Raw genomic sequence first — 23,442 nt, 5'->3', positions numbered from 1 at the left:
CAAGGACACAATGAGGGTGTGGCCCAGGGGCTAAGATCCCTCTAAGATGCGTGGCTACGCAGCAGGCTATAAAGGGCCATGCAGCCACAGGGACCTCGAGAGGAGAGAGGTAGGGCATGGGCGGGGACTGGAGAGAGGAGCAAGTTGGAGCGTGCAGGGCTGCCTCAGGCACCTCCCCCAGAGCTCTGTGCTGCCAGCGGGGAGAGAGGGGACAGACGACCCCCCCCCGAGCTCCGTGCTGCCAGCAGGGAGAAGGCTGGGAGAGTCCTCTGTCCCTGGACCTGGGGCAGCTTGCACCCTGAACTCCTCATCCCCGGCCTCACCCCAGAGCCCACGTCCAGAGCCCGCACCCCAACCCTCTGCCCCAGCCCTGAGCCCCGTCCCACCCTCCGAACCCCTTGGCCAAACCCCCGCCACCAATCACCTCCATATTGGTGCACATAACAAAATTCATTCTGCACATGCACTTAAAAAATTAGAGGGAACACTGCCCAGGGGTCAACTCTGTCCCCTCTTGGCCACAGACAGGGAGATGATAGGAGGGGAGAAGGGAGAGGTCCCAGTTTCTCCACAGGGAGAGGAGCAGATGAGGAGAGAGAGGTCCCAGTGTCTGAGAAGAGAGGGAAAGGGGGAGAGAGGTCCAAGCAACCTCCCTAATGTCCCAAAAAGTCTCAGAGCAAGGTTGGCATATATGCAGTATTTCACTGATGGGGAAACCCCACTATCGACATGTTTGCCACAAAAGCGAACACAGTGTCTTTTGCTTCAGTGGAGGCATGAGCCCAGGATCCTTGAAAGACACCTATCTCATACTGTGCAATCAAGGTCTTGCATACACATTTCCACCGATCCCACTGATACCCAGTGTGATGTTATCTGATTAAATTATGACTATGTAGATCATTGTTGCTACCACTGTTATATAATCGCAACAAACCTTGTACAATGTCAAGTAAGGTGTCTATGAAAGAGTTATGATTTGCTGGATATGATTATCCTATTTGTATGCATGCATCATTTGTATATCTAAAGTTATAAATGTTAACTATGTACCTGTATTTCAAATGTGTTTGCTCCTGTGGTATCACCCACAAGGTATTTAGCCAGCACATTGTAAAGGGACTGTTCAAGTTGAATGGCCCATCAAGGAACATTTAACTCACAATGGACCATGAAAGACACCTATCTACACCTAATGGACTTTCCTGTGTTCTAGCTAGAGTATGGGTAATGGCCTCTGCTATAACTCAGCAAAGCATGCTAGGGCATGTGACGAGACCATGTGACACTAAACTCCATCTTGTTACCTGTATTTTTCCACAAGCTGTGTGGAGGGGTTTGTTTGAAACAGTGGGTTTCCCTCCACATGGCAGAAGCTATAAAAGGCCCTGGAAATACCTCCATTTTGCCTCTTTCCTGCTCAAGCCTCTGGACTATGAACTTATACTAATGGGAGCATTCTATCCAAAGGACTGAGGACCTTCCAATGATTTGAAGCAACCAGAGACTTAACAAGCCAGCAGTTTATTCCATCACTGCTATAAGCCTGATCCAAGAACTTTGCATTTATTGTATGTATTTGATTCCTTTAACCAATTTTAACTCTCACCGTTCTTTCCCTCTATAATTAAACCTTTAGATATTAGATACTAAAGGATTGGCAACAGCGTAATTATTGGGTAAGATCTGAGTTATATATTGACCTGGGTATGAGGCTGCTCCTTTGGTTGATTAAATTGGTTTTTAAATAACCATCATCATTTTAATAAATCATCATTAAGTCTAGTGTTTTTGGTGGTGATACAAGGACTGGAATACCTAAGGAAACCGCTTTTCTGACTTTTTGTTAGCCAGTGTGGTGAAATAGAAGTTTACTTTTGTTGCTGGTCTGGTATATCTTATGGGAAAATAACCACCAGTTTTAGGGTATATCCTCCCTATTTCTCGGCAGTTTGTCCTGAATTTGGTATTCTCAGTTGTGACCCACTGAGGCACAGTGACACCCAGGTTAATATGAAAAATCAGATGTGGGGCAGCCACTTGAATCCCGATAACTCCAAACTGGCCAAAACAGTTCTGGGTAATAGACCTCCTCGAAATATCAACTGAAGCTCCGATAGTGCTTCCAGACTGTCAAGTCGTAGTGTCACAGAACCTAGGTCAGGTACTTCACTCAGACCTGAAATTGCTACACCTGATAGCCTGGATGCTAGCAGGTTGAATGCTACTGACAGAGACTGTTCACTAGAGATATTAGAAATCCTATTGCAAAGCAGAAAGCTGCCCACAAGGAAAACTTACTCAAAGTGGAAATAATTTTCAGTTTGGGCAACCCAACACCTGACCTATTGGAGGCCCCTGTACCTAAAATCCTGGATTATATTCTGCATTTGAAACACTTTGTACTTTCATTCAGTTCCATTAAGGTCCACCTTGCGATGATTTCATCATGCTACCACCCCCACTCAGTCGTGTTCCCCCCCACTGCATTCAGATTTTTAAAGGGGTTACTCTGTACTTTACTACCAGTAAAGGAACCCCCTCTGGCATAGGATACTATCATTTCAAGCCTACAGGAGTTCCCCTTTGATCCTATCTTGAACTGCTCTTTACACCACCTTACTCTCAAGACGGTCTTTTTGGTCACCACTTTGTCAGCCAGAAGGTCAGCAAACTCCAAGCTCTCACATCTGATGCTCCTTACACAATGTTCCCCTTACGGTTATTAAACCCTACTCCCTGGACTTGGCAGCAAGATCAGATGCCAAATTTGGTAGGGAAGTGTTACAATCACTCTTTAGTTAGTGGCAGTTACGATTCTTCAGTCCCACCTTACAGATGGGGCACTGCTTATCAGTCACCTAGAATGAGCTCCAGGAGCTCCACAGACTTATACTCAGAGAAGGAAAAAAATGGTTACTCAGCTGGTAACTGTGGTTCTTCTTTTAGTAGATACAGACATATATTGCACTTAGATGAGCGCATGCCCAGCGCACCAGAGCTGTAGAAATTTGCCTAGCAGTACCTATAGAGGGACGTCACTCACGCTGCATTGTTGTAGCCCTTCCCCTAGCTACATGAGGTGGTGCTGTCTTGACCTTCCCTCAGTTCCTTCTTACCACCCATAGCTAGAGTCAGAGCTCTATGTGGTATTAACTTCATAACCTCTCAACTATTTTAGTTTTTTCCCATGTACATGGTTAGTAGTACCGTTAGTGTTAGTTGTAGTAGTTTGTTTCCTTGGTGATGCCCTCACAAGGGTTTAAACATTGCCCTTCATTTGGGGGAGCGATCCCCAGCAGCAGTCCCCACACGTGGTGCTTGCTCTGTTTTGGCAATGCCCACATCAAGAAGCATTGTACGATCTGCAGATCATTTAAGAAATGGACTCAAGTGGCTTGGGACCTTTGCCTGAAGCAGCACCTGTTTGAACAGGCCATGCAGTCTGCTTCATTACAGAGGCCCTCATTGGGTGAGAGACTGCCCTCAGGCTCCGAAACTGCTACTGCTTCATGTTCTGGAGCAGGCGCCTCTCTGAAGAAATGGAGGAGCCATTCCTCATTGACTGCACCGAGGAAAAGGTTGCATAAGACCAGTCAGGACTGCTCCAGATCTCAGTGTGACTCTTCCACCTCCTCCAGAAAAAGTGTGGACTGACCGGGAGTTGGTGCAAGCACATGGGATGGTGTGGGTATGTCTAACCCTTCCCTGGTACTGAGTATAGAGGTTAGAAACCCTGTACCATTGACTGTGTTTCCGTCCTCCACGTGTGCATTGAGTCCGGTACTGACGAGAGAGATGCTGGTACTGACTGTTTCCATGTCGGTGGTATACCAGGCAGCTACAGACCTTCTCTGCCTCTTGTTCCCAACCTCTCCTTTGGTCCATGACTTTGCCAGGGTCACATCATCTATAGCCCTGTCGGTTGAACGAGCTGCTGATGCCTTGGGTCTTTTGGCATTGCACCCCCATGTTCCCCTTCCACAGATTGGGGAAGCAGGGCTGGTACCAGGATCAGTACAGGGGACCTCTGTATTGGGAATCTTGTTGGCACTGCAAATGCTTTGGTGGTGGCTTTCACTGCTCTTAACGTTGGTATTGCCAGATACTCTGGTACCGCTGTTGACTTTGGGACTGACACTGCTTCCGGTACGAGCATGCTTGGTACCAATGGTACCGCTTCCCTTGGAAGCACTGCTTCCTGCCTCATTCTAGGTGAATGATGAGTCATACTGGTTACTCACTCCCTCTGGTCTCATTCTGTCTTTATCTCCTGGATCCCAAGATTCCTCAGCGTCTGAGTTGGGGTTGTCATCCTCCTACTCTCCAGTGCCTGACCAGCATCCCCTGGCCAGGTGCCTACTGGTCACCAATGCCTTATCCATGTCAGTGGCCTCTATAGAATCCATCAGATGCTCTTCAGTCATGAAGGTCCCACTCTTTGTCTCGCTTGAAGGTGAGATCGCCAGCCAGGTCTGCAGTGGTGACCATCAATATGCCACAGGCACTGGCGGTCCTTCTGTCCGCACTGGAAAAGTATCTTCCTTTCACTCAATTAAGGGCCTCGTCTTTGTCTCCAGACAATTCTGTGCTGCCTGGCTCATCCTTCCTTTCGGTACCAGAGAATTTTAAGATGTACCAAGACCTTCTGCAGTATGTAGCTGCTTCCCTCAGTATCCCAGTGATGTTCTCTTGCACAAATTAGTGGATATCTTGCAGCCATCTGCTCCTGGGAGAGTCCCCCTCCCTATCAGTGATGTGCTCCCTGAATTGACTACGGCTCTATGGAGCATACTGGCTTTGGTACCGCCTGCAGCTGAGCAAATTGAAAAGCGCTATTTTGTTCCTCTGCAGGGATTTTTGAAGGGTTTTACTCCCATCTACCCCCAATTCCCTTGTAACTACAGTGAATGAGAGAGCCCGGCAGGGCAGGTTTAAGTCCACACCCAAAGATAGGGACTCTAAATGATTGGCCCTCATGGGAAAGAATATTTATACCTCTTCCTTACAGGTGCGGATTGCTAACCAGTAAGTTCTGCTGTCCAAATACGATTTCATTAACTGGACAGCTATGTCAGAGTTCGCAGACCAGCTGCCCAAGGCCTCATGAGAGGAATTTTGGGTATTTGTCACTGAGGGCTGCTTGGTACCTAAAACGTCCTTGCAGTCCACGCTAGACATTGCAGACACCTCAGTCAGGATGATGGCCTCTGAGGTCACCCAGAGGAGGGCTTTTTGGCTGCAGAATTTGGGCATTGCCACCAGTGTTCAGCCAATCCATACACTGTCCTACAAGCACCCATTTTGACTCCTTGCTCCAAAGCACTGTTCCAGTCATTGCTCCTCTCTCCTCATCTCCCCCGACTTTGGGGACAGGCTGGCCCACTTTCACAATGCTTGGGACTTGATCACCACCAACAGCTGGTTCCTAAGCACCTTCAGATCAGGTTATGCCATGCAGTTCCTCTCCACCCATCCTTCTTCAGGGACCCCTCTCATGAGATACTTCTTCTCAAGCAGGTCTGCTCTCTGCTGGCTTTGGAAGTGGTGGAAGAGGTTCTGCTGGAACACTGGGTCATGGCTTCTACTCCTGGCACTTCCTGGTACCCTGAAGCAAGGGAGCGGTAAGACCCATCCTTGACCTTCGCAAGCCTCAACAAATGTATCAGATCTGTGAGGTTCCAAATAGTCACTCTGTTGATTAGTCTCCGTCTGTTGTCGCAGAACAACTGGTTTGTTGCTCTGGGCTTTCAGGATGCGTACTTTCATGTGGTGATTTTGCTGAGCCACAGAAAATTCCTTCCATTTGTTGTGACAGAATGCCACTTTCAGTACACAGTGCTTCCATTTGGCCTCTCTTCTGCCCCTCGGGTTTTAACCAAATGCATGATCGTTGTTATGGCATATCTCAGGAAGAAAGGAATTCACATCTTCCTTTATTGGGATAAATGGTTACTGAGGGGCAGATCTAGAGAGCAAGTTCTTGCTCACACTGGCATCACACTGCTCTTGTTCAAGCATCTGGGTCTCAGCCTAAACACTGGGAAGTCAACCTTGGCTCCCACTCAGAAAATCGAGTTCAGTGGGACCCTGTTAGATTCCACAACATTGAAAGCATTTCTGCTGACTGACTGTTTTCAGACTATTTGCCGTCTTTGCCTCAGTCTTGAGTCTCAGCTTTCCATGACAGTTCAGATGTGTCTGAGGCTTGTGGGCCACATGTCCACTTGCATGCAGGTGGTCCAGTTTGCAAGGTTGTGCCTTCTCCCCCTTCAAATGTGGCTCAAGATGATTTACCATTCTACGCTTCACCCTCTAGACAGACTGGTTCATCTGTCTCCTCTGAACTCCTTGCAGCGGTGAATGCATCCAGAGAACATTTGGCAACATATTTCCTTTGTCTGGTCCTCGCCAACCAGGTCAGTTGTTACTGATGCCTCCCCAATGGGTTGGGGGGCACACTTAGGGTCACTGAAAGTGAAGGGACTGTAGTAGGAGCAGAAGGCCTTACTCCATATCAATATGCTAGAGCTTCAGGCCATCTACAATGCATGTCACACTTTTCAGGACCATATCAGAGACTCAGTGGTTCACATACTTACCGACACTACCACCATGTTGTATTATGTGAACAAACAAGGGGAAGCACACTTCAGATTACTCTGCCTAGAGACAGTCAGGTTTTGGCAGTTCTGCATTGAGGAGACCATTACTCTGATAGCTATTCACTTATCCAAGGTTCATAATCATCTCACAGCCCATCTCAGCAGCTATTTTTCCCTGAGTAACAAATGGTCCCTGAAGACAAGTGTCCTTTGGGTCATCTTTACAGCTTGGGGCATCCCAACGATCGACCTGTTTGCTACAAGGGACAACAGGAAATGTCATCTATTCTGCTGTCGGGGGGCATCAGTCCAGGCTCCCTGTCCAATGCTTTCCACCTCAGCTGGCAGAGGGCTCTTCTCTATGCCTTTCCACTGGTCCCAATCATCCCTCAGGTCATCCTTGGATCCTTGCACTCACTCCTTGTATCTCCCAGCGTGGCTGCTGCCTGCCTGAATGAGGAGGAAGAACTGTGTTCAGTGGCTGTCCAACAAGTTCTCCTTATCAATGGAAAACCCTCCACCAGGATGTCCCTTTTCAGCTAAATGAAAGTGATTTTTGGTGTGGTCAATAGCCCATGGAATCCAACCGACACTGGTCTCTATCCAGGACAGTTTGGATTACCTGCTGCACCTTCAGGTGTTGATGCTTGTGTTTAATTCACTGGAAGTGCATTTGGCAGCATTTATTGGAACTTCATCTCCCCATTCCAAAAAGGTCAATCTTCTGCAGTGCCATGGTAGCAAGATTCTTAAAAGGACTCCTTCATCTACATCCCCCGGTCTGAGAGCTTGTTCCTTTGTGGGACTTTAACTCAGTCCTAACAATCTTAATGGAACCTCCATTGAAGCCCCTGGCATCTTGTCCCTTTCCGCTTTTGTGTCAGAAAACTGCATTCGTGTTAGTGATAACATCTGCAAGGAGAGCGAGTGAGTTGCAGGCTCTGATGGCAGAGCGTCCTTATACGCAATTCTCCAAAGACAAAGTGACCTTATAACTGCATCCAAAAAAATTTCTAAAGTGGTTTCTCAGTTTAATTGGAACCATGCGGTACCTGTGTTCTTTCCTAAGCCGCATTCATCTCCAGAGGAGTGGTATCTCTGTATCTTAGAAGTCAGACGATGTCTGGACTGGACTAAACTGTTTTGTGCTTTGCCTCGTTTGTTTGTGTCATATGCAGATCGCATGAAGGGTCAAACGGTCTTTTCACAGACAATCTCCAAATGGATAACATCCTGCATCAAGACTGCATATGAAATAGCTCTGGGTAAGCTCCCTCAATGAGTGCAAGCTCTTTGTACGAGGGCGCAAGCAACATCCATAGCATTCCTCAGTGACATTTCCATATTGGACATTTGCAGGGCTGCTACATAGTCATTGATACATACATTCACAAACCATTGTGCCATAACTGCATATTCCAGGGTGGATGCACCCTTTGACGGAGTGGTCCTGCAGTCCTTGTTTAAGTAGGCTCTGAGCCCTGTGTCCTGGGCGAGGTACTGCTTGTGAGTTACCTAAATAGAATATACGTCTGCATCTACTCGAAGAAGAAGAAATGGTTATTTACTTTAACTGGTTCTTCGAGATGTGATGCAGATGTGTATTCCATGACCCACCTTCCGTCCCCTCTGCATCAGAGTCTCGTTCCTGGGTGTTCAGTGCGAAGGAACTGAGGGAGGGTTGGGGCAGCACCACCTCATGTAGCTAGGAGAGGGGCTATGGCCACCAGGCATGAGTGCCACCTCTCTATGGATACTACTAGGCAAATTTCTATGGCTCTGGTGCGCTGGGTGTGCACACATCTAAGTGGAATACATGTCTGCATCACAAATCAAAGAACCACAGTTCCAGTAAGTAACCATTTCTTCTCTGAGATGTTGTCTTCTGGCGGATCGCAGGACCTGCCCTCCATCCCCACTTTTTTTTAGTCAGGATACTGAGGGATGGTTGCGGCCACTCTGCCATTTATGCCCTAGGGTGGGAAAGTATGAGGATATGCACAGCACAACGGACACTGCTATTCAGCGATTCCTATCTCACATGCATGAGGCACATGCACATCTAGAATTGGATCTACATGGACAACGTGTTGAAGAACATGGTTAATATAAAGTAAGTAACTCTTTTTTTCAATAAGTATCATAGATCTTGTTCTGTGATTCTCTCAGGTCTCCCAAGCTAAGCATCAAGTTCTTGGGAGAGTCCCCAGGAGCACCTAGCTGTTGCAGGAAGTAGTTAAAGTGGCTCAGATGATTTGTAAAGAGGCTCAGAAGGTGGCACTCTTCACCCAAAGTCTGTATGCGCCTGTGTCCTGCCATTCTGTTAGAGGGCACTGTGTCTGTGGAAGTGTGGTATCTTGGGAATAAGAAGTAAAGCCAAGGTCCCAGCCATTTGTAGTCATTAAAGATCTTATTTATTTTCTCAGGACCAAGAGAACTATAACTCTACTATCCTGGTTACGTTTTAGTTTGAGCAACTCCAATCTATCTACTTAAATACTCTATTCAGTTTCAATTGGACACATTATTCTTCACTTCCCATCCTAAAACTGTTCTTGTGTGTTAAATAATCACTTCAGTGCATTAAAAAAGCAGTCCCTGTGTTTCGTACATAAGTTTAAGATTTGTAAAATATCTTGGGGGAGGAAAATATGCTATATAAGTGTAAGATCATTATCATAAGTGCTACTTCCAAAGAGCAATTGTTACAAGAAATTTCTTGTTTCAGTTTGCTCTGCTTACACTGTAGCCTGTTTAATCAGGACAGAGCCCATTCTTATTCTAGAAAACGATGAGCTGCCAGTCCAGTTCAGTTTAAGCATTCTTCTTAACTTGTTCTCTTCTTATTTTTTGTTTTACCAAGAATTCATATTAGTGGAGAGAAACCAAAAGATCGATCGTGGCACACTTTGACTCCTATAGCAGATGATAAACTTTTCCTGTTTGGTGGACTGAGTTCAGATAATGTTCCTCTAAGTAAGTACTTCAAAACATACAGAGTCCATCATACATTTTAGTGCTAACCATGATGTTATATACATTCAGCTTCATCATAAAGATGTTTGGTCCAGATCTTGTTATATGACTCTTACTCTATGTGAATATTTATTCAGACATTTTTTATTATTGTTGTTTTATATAGCACTGATGATGGACATAGCACAGTACAATGAGTATATGTGTTGAACAAATAGCCTTTTCACCAAACAACTTACCATCTGATAAAATAAGAGCTAGAGTCTCACTCATGCCAGTCTAAATCAGGAATAACTCCATCAAAGAAAATAAAATTGCAAAACTACTAACAAAATATAATTCCAACACAATATGTGAATAAACGTAACATTAATCACATTCTGCTCCAATCTGACCTACAAAACCTTCACGTAAAAAGTGAGAGAGCCTGCTACAAAGCTCTTTTTCTAATAAAGGCAGCCTGTATAACTGATAAAATGCACAGTTGGTGGTAATGGTGGAGCTTCAGGTTTCACAAATATTCAGGGCCAGATTTTGAAAGGTGCCTTGACCCATCAATCTGAATGTATTTAATGTGTGTGCATATCAAGTGTCCCGCAGGGATCAGTACTGGGTCCAATTCTATTCAGTATCTTCATCAATGATTTAGATAATAGCATAGAGTGTACACATGACGTTTGCAGATGATACCAAGCTGGGAAGGGTTGCAAGTGCTTTGGAGGATAGGATTAAAATTCAAAATGATCTGGACAAACTGGAGAAATGGTCTGAAGTAAATAGGATGAGATTCAAGAAGGACAAATGCAAAGTACTGCACTTAAGGAGGAACAATCAGTTGCACACATACAAAATGGTACATGACTGTGCCAAGGAAGGAGTACTGTGGAAAGAGATCGGGGGGGTCAAACTGGATCACAAGCAAAATATGAGTCAACAGTGTAACACTGTTGCAAAAAAAGCAAACATCCTTCTGGGATGTATTAGCAGGAGTGTTGTAAGCAAGACGCAAGAAGTTAATTCTTCTGCTCTACTCGGCGCTGATTAGGCTTCAGCTGGAGTATTGTGTCCAGCTCTGGGCACCACATTTCAGGAAAGATGTGGACACACTGGAGAAAGTCCAGAGAAGAGTAACAAAAATGATTAAATGTCTAAAAAACGTGACCTCTGAGGGAAGATTGAAAAAAATGGGTTTGTTTAGTCTGGAGAAGAGAAGACTGAGAGGGGACATAACAATTTTCAAGTACATAAATGGTTGTTACAAGGAGGGAGAAAAATTGTTCTCGTTAACCTCTGAGGATAAGACAAGAAGCAATGGACTTAAATTGCAGGAAGGACGGTTTAGGTTGGATATTAGGAAAAGCTTCCTAACTGTCAGGCTAGTTAAGCACTGGAATAAATTGCCTAGGGAGGTTGTGGAATGTCCGCCATTGGAGATTTTTATGAGGGGGTTGGACAAGCACCTCTCAGGGATGGTCTAGATAATATTCAGTCCTGCCATTAATACAGTGGACTGGACTAGATGACCTCTTGAGGTCCCTTCCAGTCTTATGATTCTATGATTTGCACAGACAAATTTGGGATTTGACACTGCACTCTTTTATTCAGGCAACACTCCCATTCATTTTAAGAGTTTTGCCTGGATAATGATTTGGACTGTAAGATTGCGTCTTCTGTCCTTTACAGATATGAGTGATTGTCCCTGCAATCACTTTTTAGCAACCATTTTTTTTAAAAGCCCGTCACTTAACATCTATTATGCATTAATCAAATAATAAAAATATTACTACTGTCCTTGCAAATTAAGGAATTTTATTTTTATTAAGGTATAAGATGATCATTTATATATTTAATTATGGAAATCATGGTTGTAGTCAGTGTTACTCTTGCTGTTACTGCATGAAAATATCTATTATGCAAAATGAAGGCCTTAATTAATTCCTTCTTCATTGTCTGGCACCTTGGAGATCAAGCAAAAAGGAGACTTGGAAGAAGGAGGAAGAGAAAAAAAGAAAGACAGAAAATGAGATAAAGAAAGTGAGGGAATATTGTTTCAATATCGGTTTTGTTCAATATCTTCATTAATGATCTGGAGGATGGCATGGACTGCACCCTCAGCAAGTTTGCATATGACACTAAACTGGGAGGAGTGGTAGATATTTTGGAGGGTAGGGAGAGGATTCAAAGGGACCTAGACAAATTAGAGGATTGGGCCAAAAGAAATCTGATGAGGTTCAACAAGGACAAGTGCAGAGTCCTGCACTTAGGATGGAAGAATCCCATGCACTGCTACAGATTAGGGACCAAGTGGCTAGGCAGCAGTTCTGCAGAAAAGGACCTATGGGTTACAGTGGACGAGAAGCTGGATATGAGTCAACAGTGTGCCCTTGTTGCCAAGAAGGCTCACAGCATTTTGGGCTGTGTAAGTAGGCGCATTGCCAGCAGATTGAGGGATGTGATCATTCCCCTCTATTTGACATTGGTGATGCCTCATCTGGAGTACTGTCCAGTTTTGCTCCCCACACTACAAGAAGGATGTGGAAAAATTGGAAAGCGTCCAGCAGAGGGCAACAAAAATGATTAGGGGTCTGGAGCACATGACTTATGAGGAGAGGCTGAAGGAACTGGGATTATTTAGTCTGCAGAATTGAAGAATGAGGGGGGATTTGATAGCTGCTTTCAACTACCTGAAAAGGGGTTCCAAAGAGGATGGATCTAGACTGTTCTCAGTGGTAGCAGATGACAGAACAAGGAGCAATGATCCCAAGTTGCAGTGGGGGAGGTTTAGGTTGGATAGTAGGAAAAACTTTTTCACTAGGAGGGTGGTGAAGCACTGGAATGGGTTACCTAGGGAGGTAGTGAATCTCCTTCCTTAGAAGTTTTTAAGGTCAGGCTTGACAAAGCCCTGGCTGGGATGATTTAGTTGGTGTTGGTCCTGCTTTGAGCAGGGCGTTGGACTAGATGACCTCCTGAGGTCCCTTCCAACCCTGATATTCTATGATTCTATGATTGGGGGAGTACTTTAAGATTTGTAGAGTCCCTGGGACACAGCAGTCTTCATTCTGATGAATATAGTCCTGTCATTTCAAAATAGTCTCTGATTTGACTTGTATATTTTATATTGTGTTTTTAACTCCAGATTTCAGTGTAGCTAACTTTATCTTTTGTGACAAAAAAGAACTCACAAGTTAAGTCATGAAGACTCTAAAATTATGGTAGTCAATTCATTAACATGGTAGTCATTCTTTTGATGTTAGATATTTTAGACTGTAGAGCTCTTTGTACAAAACAAAAGGTAATATCTTATTCATCAAGAAATAATTCTAAGATACATATTTTCCTTATTTGCAGGTGACGGTTGGATTCATAATGTCACAACAAATGGATGGAAACAACTTACCCACTTACCTAAGAGTAGGCCTAGGTATAAAAAAAAAGTCAGCATTTGCTGAAATTTTTGAATATTTTGAAATATGATTAAATAAGGTATTAAATCAGAACACCTGCCTTTAAAATAATGTATTAAAATATTTTACAAAATGAGCTCGACATAATTGAACAGCTTGCTTTATATAAGTAGTTTTATTCTTTTTCATTATTAGGCATAGTCTTTTTTTATTTTCAAGATTTATTATTTAAAATGCTTGCTGGCACTAACAGGGTGTTTGTAATGAAAGGGGTGCAGACTAAATTCACTTGATGTTTTACTTCCAAATAAGTAGATATCAGAAATATGTAAAAGTAAAATGTGTAGCACTTTTACTAATTAACATTAGATTTAATAATATACAACTAAATGAATCATGAAAGTTCATTATTTTTAGAAGAGACAGAACCAGGGAAATGATGTTGCACTCTTTTAGGATTCAAAGGAAGTTTAAATAATAGTTCTTTCTGTTTTTTTCCTGAACAGAAGTAGCTAATGACACTTACTGTTTTGCATAAATTAATTTAATACAGAACAACAGTGATTGGGTTTAAATTGCAGTATTTTGAAAGACTATAATATCTTTAGTGGACTTCATTACTGAGCAAAAAGGGTCCAGTTCAAACATCCAATGTCTACATCTTTTAGATTTGCACAAGTAGACTTTTTTTAGAGCTTGCGTAGAACAAAAACATAATTTAATTTTATGGAATTAAGAGCAAAGGAAATGTGTGATTCGTTCCATGTCTGACTGAAGTAAGTAAGTCTCATGTTCTAAACATGGATGTTATACAGATAGTGCCATTGAAAATGGGTACTTACTGCATCAGGGTACACTTTTTTATTTTTGCCAACATTTGCAGCATTCCCTATATTTAGAATCCAAAATATTGTAAATACCTAGGTAAATTTAATTACTGCAGGTGGTACATAGCCAGTTTTTAAAAGGACTTTATACGTTAACCGGGGTGTTTCCAGGTTTCTTCCTGAATTACCACTGCAATATATCTGCTATATTTAGTTTAATTATAATAGGATTGTTACACCAGATCTGGTTGAAATTTAGGAAAACACCTTAAAGCACAAGTATTAATAATCATACTTAGCTTTCGACATCACTTTCCATCTATAGATCTCAACGTGCTTTAGGCAAGAAGGTGAGTATCATTATCCATGTTTTACTGATGAGGAAATTGAGACACAGAGAAATGGAGTGACTTGTCCTGGGTAATATAGCAAGTCAGTAGCAGAGTAAGAATTAAAACAGTTGTCCTCTGACTCCCAGTACAATCCCCTGTCTACATTGCCTCACTTAAAGTAACTGCTGGGCCACACTGCCTCCCACAGAGTAATCAAGCTGTGGGTGAGTGTCCAGTGTGAGGACAACCAAAGGGCTGTAGCGTAGTCACCATTCCAGACTGTAGGTTAGAATAGTATCTGTGGCCCCTGTGCTTAGGTTCTTGGCCAGTGGATCTATATGGGCCTGATGCAGAACCTGTTGAAATCAACGGAAGTTTTTCTATTGATTGCAATGGGCTTTGCATCAGGCCATATAAACACAGATCTACTGGCTTCTAATCTGGCCAACTCTGGAAATCCCCTTCCTTGCTGGCCTATTTGGAGTTGGTTCAGAGCACATTTTCAGTACTGTATCTGTGCCCTATCTCCTGATATATGTATAGGGTTATTGCAGGGCCTTCAGAACACAGGCAGCTTTATGCAGGCCTTTTGCAGTGGGATGAATTTGAGAACAGAGTCTTAAAATTAGGGTTGCCAACTCTGACTGAAGCTATTCCAGGAGATTTTTTTTTCCAACATAACATAATGTCATTTTCTTAAAATATCCTATTAAAATCTCCTGCATTGCTTTCAATAGTCACCGGAAGATGGATGCTGATTCTGGGTGACGCCAGGCCAATCCTGGAGGTTGGCAACCCTGTGCTTAAAATGTGTTGGCAAAAAAAGTATACATGTGTATATCCCTATATAAAGATATAGCTTATATCACATGCATAAGTGCATGAATGTATTTTCTTGAGTTTCCTACAAAACTTTTTCATTTATGACAATCCCCCAAAATAATTTATGTAAGAGACTGTTTTTCTGTTTCTAATTATGCATAATAAACTGTCACTCTTATTATAGACTTACAGTATTGAATGAACCTTGTGTGTCTTGCTGGAAAAAGTGTTTTGTTTTTTGGTTTGGTTTTTAATTGCAACTAGGCTAAGACTTTGCATGCCAAGTTTCTTTCCAGCATGAATTTTTTGTTTGTTATAAACTCCCAGTCTTTAACTAAAGGATAAACTATGTCATCACTATAATTCTAGGTAGAGAGTCTGTGTAAAAAGGTTACATTAATTCAGCTTATGTACTATGTAAATAACATGCTTTATTAGAATGTTTAGGTGATAAGTTAGAGCAGCTGTGAGAGGACATAAACTCTATCAGTCTATAGAAAAAAGCATCAGGTTTCAAGCTAGAATGTCAAGAAAGTCAAGGCAGGAAAGGCTTTCCAGTGTTCTTCGATGATCAAGTCCAGGCCAGAGTTTTCCTAATGCAGATAAGACAGAGACAGATCTATCTACAGGTATGAGGAAGAGAAAAGGTGGGATAGTTTAGTGTAAGGAGAACAGTGAATAATTGCTGAAATGAATGACGTAAGAAAATGTGAGTGAATTTAGTTTTGCATGAAAATTCCATTTATGCGTACTTTTTAGTAGTTAAAACATAACAGAAGGGGCCAAATTCTACATTGACTTACACCCAATGCTATCCTGTTTACCTGAGTGGGGTTACACTTGGCACAAGACAGTGCAGAATTCGATCAGTTAATTCTAATAATAATAACAATAACTAAATGCAGTACAGTGAAAACCTACTTATATGAATCGTTGATAAAATAATAAGTTTATAAGAATCACTTTTCTCCAAAACATTTTATATACACAACACCAACAAAACTTCTCCTGCTGAGCATGAATGTGGAAATTGTCACAATCAGAAAGTGATCTGCATGAATTGGAATGAGGCAGAAAAAGGATGGATGGGAACTGATGGAGAAAAACCTGTGTTCTGAGACTCAATCCTAAAATTCAGGAATGAGAGTCAACATAAATGAGCCCATAATCCCAATTTGCTAGTACTTGTTAATTAAAAAATAAAAGTGGAAAACTGATATAAAAATAAAATACTTACTATATGTAAACATTTATCAAGATATTTATGAGTTTTCCACTGTAGTGTTCTGTGTAAAATAATGATAGGTAAGCCAATATATGTATATGGGTGTGTGTGTGTGTATATATATAATAGAAAAACTATACTACAAATCAGCCAGACAGCCACATTAATATGTCGGTCTGAAAGTTCTCTTAAGGTAAAATGGCTAGTCATATTCCTTTCCATTACTTTTTAATCCTCTCATACAAGTATAGAAGTGAATAATTTGATCTTTCAGGCATGGTTCCTGAGTGTTGAAGCCTCCTGAAATATTTTTTATACAATAAGAATTTAATAAAATTCCTCTTGGTAAGTAGTGTAAGACCAGTAAGAATTCAATTTGTCTGTTCATAAGTATTGGATTCATAGCATTTATAAAATTGACTGCTCCATTTAACCAAATTTATCATGTCATTATTCAATTTGCTTTTCAAATGAATCTTTTGAGATATGAGAAATGAGGGGGAAATCATGTGATGTGGATGAGGTTATACTCATTCAGGTAAAGGTCCTGCTTCCCTGAATCCTATATTAAAACATTTAAAATTAACTAATTTAGATTTGTTTAGTTGATAATATGCAAATAAACCATTATTATTATTTTATTTATTAAGCTATTCATTTTATTTATAAATTTGTTTGTAGGTTGTGGCACACAGCCTGTCTTGGCACAGAAGGAGAAGTGATGATCTTTGGTGGGAGCAAAGATGACTTGCATTTCTTGGACACAGTCAGTAAATTTAATAATGAAGTCTTAGTATAATTTAATTAAAAAAACATTAATTCAACATTATTGCTGAGAATTTAAGTGCATGAAGATCAGGACATTCAAGGCCAACTGTTCCGTTGGTATAAATCAGTATAATGTCTTGACTTAGATTCCTAGATTCTGTGGCCAAAAGGGATCGTTGTGATCATCTAGGCTGACCCCATGTATAGCTCAGGCCATAACTTCCCCAAAATACTTCGTAGAGCAGATCTTTTAGAAAAATCTTGATTTAAAAATTGTAAGGAATGGAGACTCCACCACGATCCTTGGTAAATTACTCCAATGGTTAATTACTCTCACCATTAAAAGTGTATGTCTTATTTCCAGTCTGAATTTGTCTAGCTTTGACTTTGAGCCACTGCCTCCTGTTATACCTTTTTCTGCTAGATTAAAGAGCCCTTTTGTAAGTACCTACATAGAAACAAATATTTACTGGACTATAAACAAGTCACCCCTTAACCTTCTGTTTGATAAACTAAATAGATTGAGCTCCTTAAGTCTATCTTTATAAAGCATGTTTCCTTTCATCATTCTTGTGACTACTCTCTTCAGTGGAGCAATCTTGATTTACATTATAAAGTTTTGGTTCCTATAAGAACTACAATTCATCATCATTCATGGATTGTTTGGTATTACTATATAGTGTGTTAATTTTTGTGCCTTAATGCCTATATCCAGAGCATAGCAACAGCCCAATTAGTGGGACTGGGTGCTTGTAGATGTGCAGGGGGAAAGCCAGAGAGGCACACTCCATACCCCAACCCTCCAAATGAATGGCACAACTCTGCTGAGCCTGCTTCATCCACTCCTGCAGGAACTGACACGCATCTGCATAGCTACAGATCACCCACTCCCTATGCTGCAATATAGGTGCATCTGTAGATCTGAGTTCCACGCAGCACAGAACATGTACTTGTGTGCATAATTCCTGTGAGTAGTCCCACTGAAGTCATGTGAATAGTTATGGGCATGTGTGAATGTCTGCATATCTTAACCTAAAAAAAACCAAAAACAAGACTCCACAAATAAGTGTAACAAACGAGAGGGAAAGGGGAAGGAAGATTATGGTAAAAGTAATAGTTATCATCTGGTTACATAAGCTAAGAGTGTGTGTACACCTTGATGGTTCTGACTCATTTAAACTATGTTTTAATTTTACTCAATTACCATTTTAAACATCTGCTATCTAACCATAGACCCCATTATTTGTATATTATTTATTGTAATTGTTTGTTTTCATTCTATTCTACTGACTATTCCCAAACATCTTTCTATCTACCATTATTAGTTCCTTTTAAAATATAAACTCCTAAACTTCTCTCCCCCTAGAAGTCCTGCCTCAGATCGGGCTGGAAGGCCATCAAAGCTCTTCTGTTGTTCAGGGACCAGGGTTGGGTCCCTGAAGATGCCAGATGGCACATACTCCATCAATCCATAGTAAAACATATATTCTGACATCACTGTTGTCCAGGGTTGTGAAGATGCCACTAGAGTTTGCCCATTACCTAAATCCCTTCTTACCACTTTCCCACATCTTTCCAATTCAAAAATCCACCTCCCAGCCCCACAAAGCAGTTGTCAGGGGAACTTGATGCTGTAAAGATGTGGCCCTTCAATGTTGCTGAGAGGGGAGGTTGAAGAAGACGTGTCCCCAAAGTCCTGCCTCTGTAGGCATGTAGGTGGGGGCTCAGAAGTATTTTTAATCTTTATAATATAATTGTTAATTTAAATATTCATAGATTTTAATTATATTTATGGTAATCCATTTTATATCATCCTGTTGAAACAAATATAAAGGTATTCCTGGGATAACTTCTAAATTGACAGTTAATCTTGATCATTCTCCTGATTGTTGCTGTTCTTCTTCATTAGGGTCACTGCAGTGATTTATTGATTTTTCAAACTCAACCTTACTCACTTCTCAGGTGAGTTTAGATTATATAGTGGCACAAAGAGTCTAGCACAGATAATTATGGTACTACTTTTTATAACTGAATAGTTTTTTTTAACATAAGGCACTTTTAACTATTCTTACCTGGATCAGTAGGTAAGAAACAAAATGATGACTCTAGTTAATAATGTAAATATGCTCTGTAAATATGTTTCAAAACAGTTTTAAAGCATTGGTATTATTATGGAATGGACTATACATAAATTACATATATTTTTAATTTAACATTTTTTGTAAAAGTTTGTTTCATGTGTTTTATCTTTAGGTTATAAGACCTTAGTTAATTCTGACATTCTTTTCAGATTGTGCCTTGACTGCATTGGTAAAAATGCCAGCCTTTTAAAGAATCAAATATCCTGGTTACCATCCAAAATTTTGCCACAAGTGTTGAAAAAAATAACCTTTTGGGCTGCATCTAACCATCGGCAAGAGAAAAAAGCTGAAATTGAAAAACAAGAGCAAATAAATGTCACCTGAACAAGGACAAAAAAGATATTGACCGCTATATGTATTTATAGTATACAGCAAAGATTTTTGTTAGCGATTGTTTACTAGCAGTACACATAAGGTATTTGGTAGGCTGAGTTTCTACAAGAAAGTCCTTTTTGTTTCCTGAGGTATTGCAAAGAGTGAAAACTAAATATTCTGTGTTGTAATAACACCACTTGAGGTTGCAGAAATTAACTTCTGCTCTTATGGTCTTGGTAAGCGACTTCATAAAAAGTACTCTTTTGGAAAGTAACAGAAGACAGAACTTTTTCGGAGGCATAAAAATTTCTCTTTCGGATCTAAAGTCTTATTTCCAGTTTTGTCACATCAGCACTTGCTGATGAAGACAAAATTAGTTTGACACAGTATCCGTGTTAATTTAACTCTTGTTAATATGATTATAATTGCAAATCCTTTTGTTTGATTTATTTAACAGCAGCATATGAAAGTTTGACTACTGATACTGGGAGGTAACCATCCTACACAAAAGCAAAAAAATCAACACGTTGGCTAACTGTGGAACTTTAAAAGTAAAAAAAAATATATATTAAGCTAAATAATTTTGTATGTGAAAATTCAAATGCAGTTCATAACATTGTTTTACTGTAATTCTCTAATCAATGACATTTTTTCAAAATAGATTTTATATATATTTTTTATTTTGAATGTGTAAAGTTTATATTTAATTTTGGTTCAAAATATTTTATTTATTGTAAAAAGCTTATATAGAATTACTATTTTCCTATCTGTTTTGGGTATTTAGTTAATTGGGACCCAGTCATTAAAATTTTATGTAAACAGTATATTTGAATGTAGACCATTCTGATTAGTTTTTACCATTTTTACAATCTGACTCCAAAATCCTATGTAATTAGGAAAGGAGATTTTGTAGTGAATGTGTATCTTAGAAGAAAATATATTATGACTGAGTATCACAGTTGAGCCATATTTTCCTATTTTCTTCAACTAAGGAGACATTTGATATTAGCAAAAAAAAAAAGTGTGAAGTGGGAGTGTAAATTGTTCAGATTTGTGGTCTTTATGTTAAAAGGGATTCCCACACACAAGGAAATGGTTCAAATGATTAAACTGGCCCCAACGACTGTAAAATTTTCTTAGGTATAAGCATCCACTCCTTCCACTTTTTAACATATAGCTGGATTTGCAGCTCTTATCCTGCAGAACAAGGGACAATTTCAAATACATCCTACCACAATGCATATATTAATTACTTAGAATTTGTTATGACCCTCATCCTGCAAAGACTCATATGCATGCTTGACTTCAAGCACATGAATAGTCCCATTTTGTTCAGTGGGATTACTCACATGCTTAAAGTTATGCACATATATGAGTCTTCAAAGGATCAGGGCCTATAAGAGCTCTTTAGACCATCATTTGAACTGATCTGATCAAATTTGAAGAGAACACCTCCAGGCTCCACCTCCATCCTCCAGCTTTTATGACCTCCATCCTCCAGCTTTTATGACTGGAGTTCAGAAGTTTTGAAAGTCCTTTTAAAATTGGTTCTTTCACATACGGAATTATATTTTTCTCAGATAGGAGTTACGGTTAAGGATAGATAACATCATTTTGGAATTAATTATAAATCCTTAAAAGGCAACTTTTCCCATGAGTATCTGTATTAATGATACTAGGGACAATTCCCTCTCAGATCCACATGATAGTACGCAAGTCTGGTGTTCTGCTTCCCCATATGTGCAGAATTCACAATGACATCATTGAGAGATCTACATGCATAGAGGAATACTGAAGTGCTATTTCTACCTTACAGACGTGAGAGGAGAATTTTGCCCATTGATTTACAGAGGAAATAGGATCAAAACATTTTGTGGCAATATGTAATCCTTAATCCATTTGCTATAGTTTTGCCACTGCACATATGCTGCTGTGAACATTTAAAATCAGTGGAATGTTAGATGTACCTGGGACATTCAACAGCACAGCAAGTGCACTTTATAGGAATGTTCCTGGGGAACATTTAGCACTGAGAATTCAAAATGATTAATTTCAGACTGTATGTAGCAGTGGAAAATTTGTGTTAATTATCTTAAGACAAGCAATTTTGTTATTATTACACTTGGGTAAATGTTCTTATGTAAAGAAGTTAGTATAAAAAAAGAGGTAAAATACCAGCAATTTTTTTTATGGAGACTATGTTCAGATTCAGTTATAGACATTATCAAAAGTGCCTTTAGCACCATGTTATGTTTTCATTAATGTTTCAGAATATTTGCAGTTACTTCTTTGTTTACTGTTATAAACTAGAATAAAAATGTGAGTTTTTGACAGACTACATTGTAAATCAGTTATGATCACAGACTGCAAAATATTTTACAATTCCATCATAAGTAACGTGTTTCCTTTAAAATACGTGACTGTGCCACACTTTAAAGTACTATCTGTAATATTTAATTCCTAAAAGCATACTGTTTTAGGACAAAAGGATCCTTACACTCCCATTGACATCAGTGTGTCCCATATTTTGAATTAGTTGTACCAGTATTTCACAATTTTCTTCCACCCACTACTTCTAACTTCTGTCTAAAAACTTTGCTAATTCTTCTTCTTCAAGTGATTGCACATGTCCATTCCACTGTAAGTGTGTGTGCACCTTGAAGTTTTTTCTCTTAGCAGTACCGGTGGGGGCAGCATGAGTGCCCTCCAGTGCCTCGCATCACTGCATGTAGGTATAAAGGGCTGCACTGCTCCCGACTCCCCTCAGTTCCTTCCTACTGCCAGTGACAGTTACTGTTGCAGCTACAGTCTTTGTTTCTTCATATCTTCCCTCCTTTAGTGTAAATAGTACCTTTAGTGTTTGTTTTTAGTTTTTACAGAATATCTGTAAATAGCTTCAGGAATAAATTTAGAATACTGAGGGAATAGAATAGGCTGAGGGAACTGGGGTTATTTAGTCTGCAGAAGAGAAGAGTGAGGCGGGGGGGATTTGATAGCAGCCTTCAGTTACCTGAAGGGGGGTTCCAAAGAGGATGGAGCTAGGCTGTTCTCAGTGGTGGCAGATGACAGAACAAGAAGCAATTGTCTCAAGTTGCAGTGGGGGAGGTCTAGGTTGGATATTAGGAAACACTATTTCACGAGGAGGGTGGTGAAGCACTGGAATGGGTTCCCTAGGGAGGTGGTGGAATCTCCCTCCTTAGAGGTTTTTAAGGCCTGGCTTCACAAAGCCCTGGCTGGGCTGATTTATTTGGTGTTGGTCCTGCTTTGAGCAGGGGGTTGGACTAGATGACCTCCTGAAGTCTCTTCCAACCCTAATATTCTATGATCTTTTTAGTATATAGCTACCGTTGGCTTGGTTGGGCTCCAGGTTCGGACTGATGCCCCATTCACATGGCTTCAAGGCCAGTCTGTTCATGTAACAGATCTGCCAGTGAGCAACCCAAACTCCATCTGCCTTAAGTGTCTGGGAAGGCACATGTGACAAACACCACACTTGCAGAGGGTTCAAACCCTGTTCGAAAAAGGTCACAAAATTGCCAGATTCAAGTACATGCTCATGGAGTCTGCCCATCATCTGCTGTCAGAATGAGTACCAAGAAGTCCGAGTCTGTTAAGCATGCTCCTCATGTTCTAATAGAATCCTAAGAAGAGACTGTGTTAAGTCTCTTAAAGCCTAGGTACCGGACTCTGCAAGAAGAAGGCACCAAGTGTTTGTAAGGACTCAGTGGGGCACTCAGAAAAGTCACACCCCCAGGAGCAATGTGTGAGCCAGGAGGGATTGTTGACTCCAGAACCCAGGAAGGTCCATTCAGACCAATCCCTGAAGGATCAGTGCACCTCTTGGTACTGCAGTTTCAGGAGCCCTTTCTAGTACCCCTGACCTATTCTTGTATGGGCTACATGTAGACACAAGTGTCTGTTTGAATAGAATCAGCTGCAAGGCCAAGGTCTAAATTAAGTGTCCTAAAGGTCAGTATGTGACCCCCACTGCCATGAAGTCCAGGTCATCATGGAGTATGGGACAGGG

At 40.8% G+C, this 23,442-nt stretch overlaps 1 protein-coding gene across 4 annotated transcripts in view; it reads left to right on the top strand.

Moving 5' to 3' along the window:
• KLHDC1 (kelch domain containing 1) overlaps positions 1-20,055 on the top strand; it is a 65,554-nt gene extending 45,499 nt beyond the window's left edge. For all 4 annotated transcript variants that reach the window (XM_084631299.1, XM_084631297.1, XM_084631298.1 and 1 more), the window contains 5 exons: positions 9,469-9,581; positions 12,930-13,002; positions 16,873-16,957; positions 18,869-18,921; positions 19,250-20,055. In XM_084631299.1, coding sequence (XP_084487425.1) covers positions 9,469-9,581; positions 12,930-13,002; positions 16,873-16,957; positions 18,869-18,921; positions 19,250-19,424 — 499 coding nt within the window. In that variant the 3' untranslated portion in view covers positions 19,425-20,055. The remainder of the gene's footprint in view (positions 1-9,468; positions 9,582-12,929; positions 13,003-16,872; positions 16,958-18,868; positions 18,922-19,249) is intronic.
• Positions 20,056-23,442: the final 3,387 nt, after the last annotated feature.

Source organism: Lepidochelys olivacea (assembly GCF_965140295.1).
Source record: "Lepidochelys olivacea isolate rLepOli2 genome assembly, chromosome: 6".
In the NCBI taxonomy this organism is placed as follows: domain Eukaryota; kingdom Metazoa; phylum Chordata; order Testudines; family Cheloniidae; genus Lepidochelys; species Lepidochelys olivacea.
This window is presented reverse-complemented; position numbering and strand designations above follow the sequence as displayed.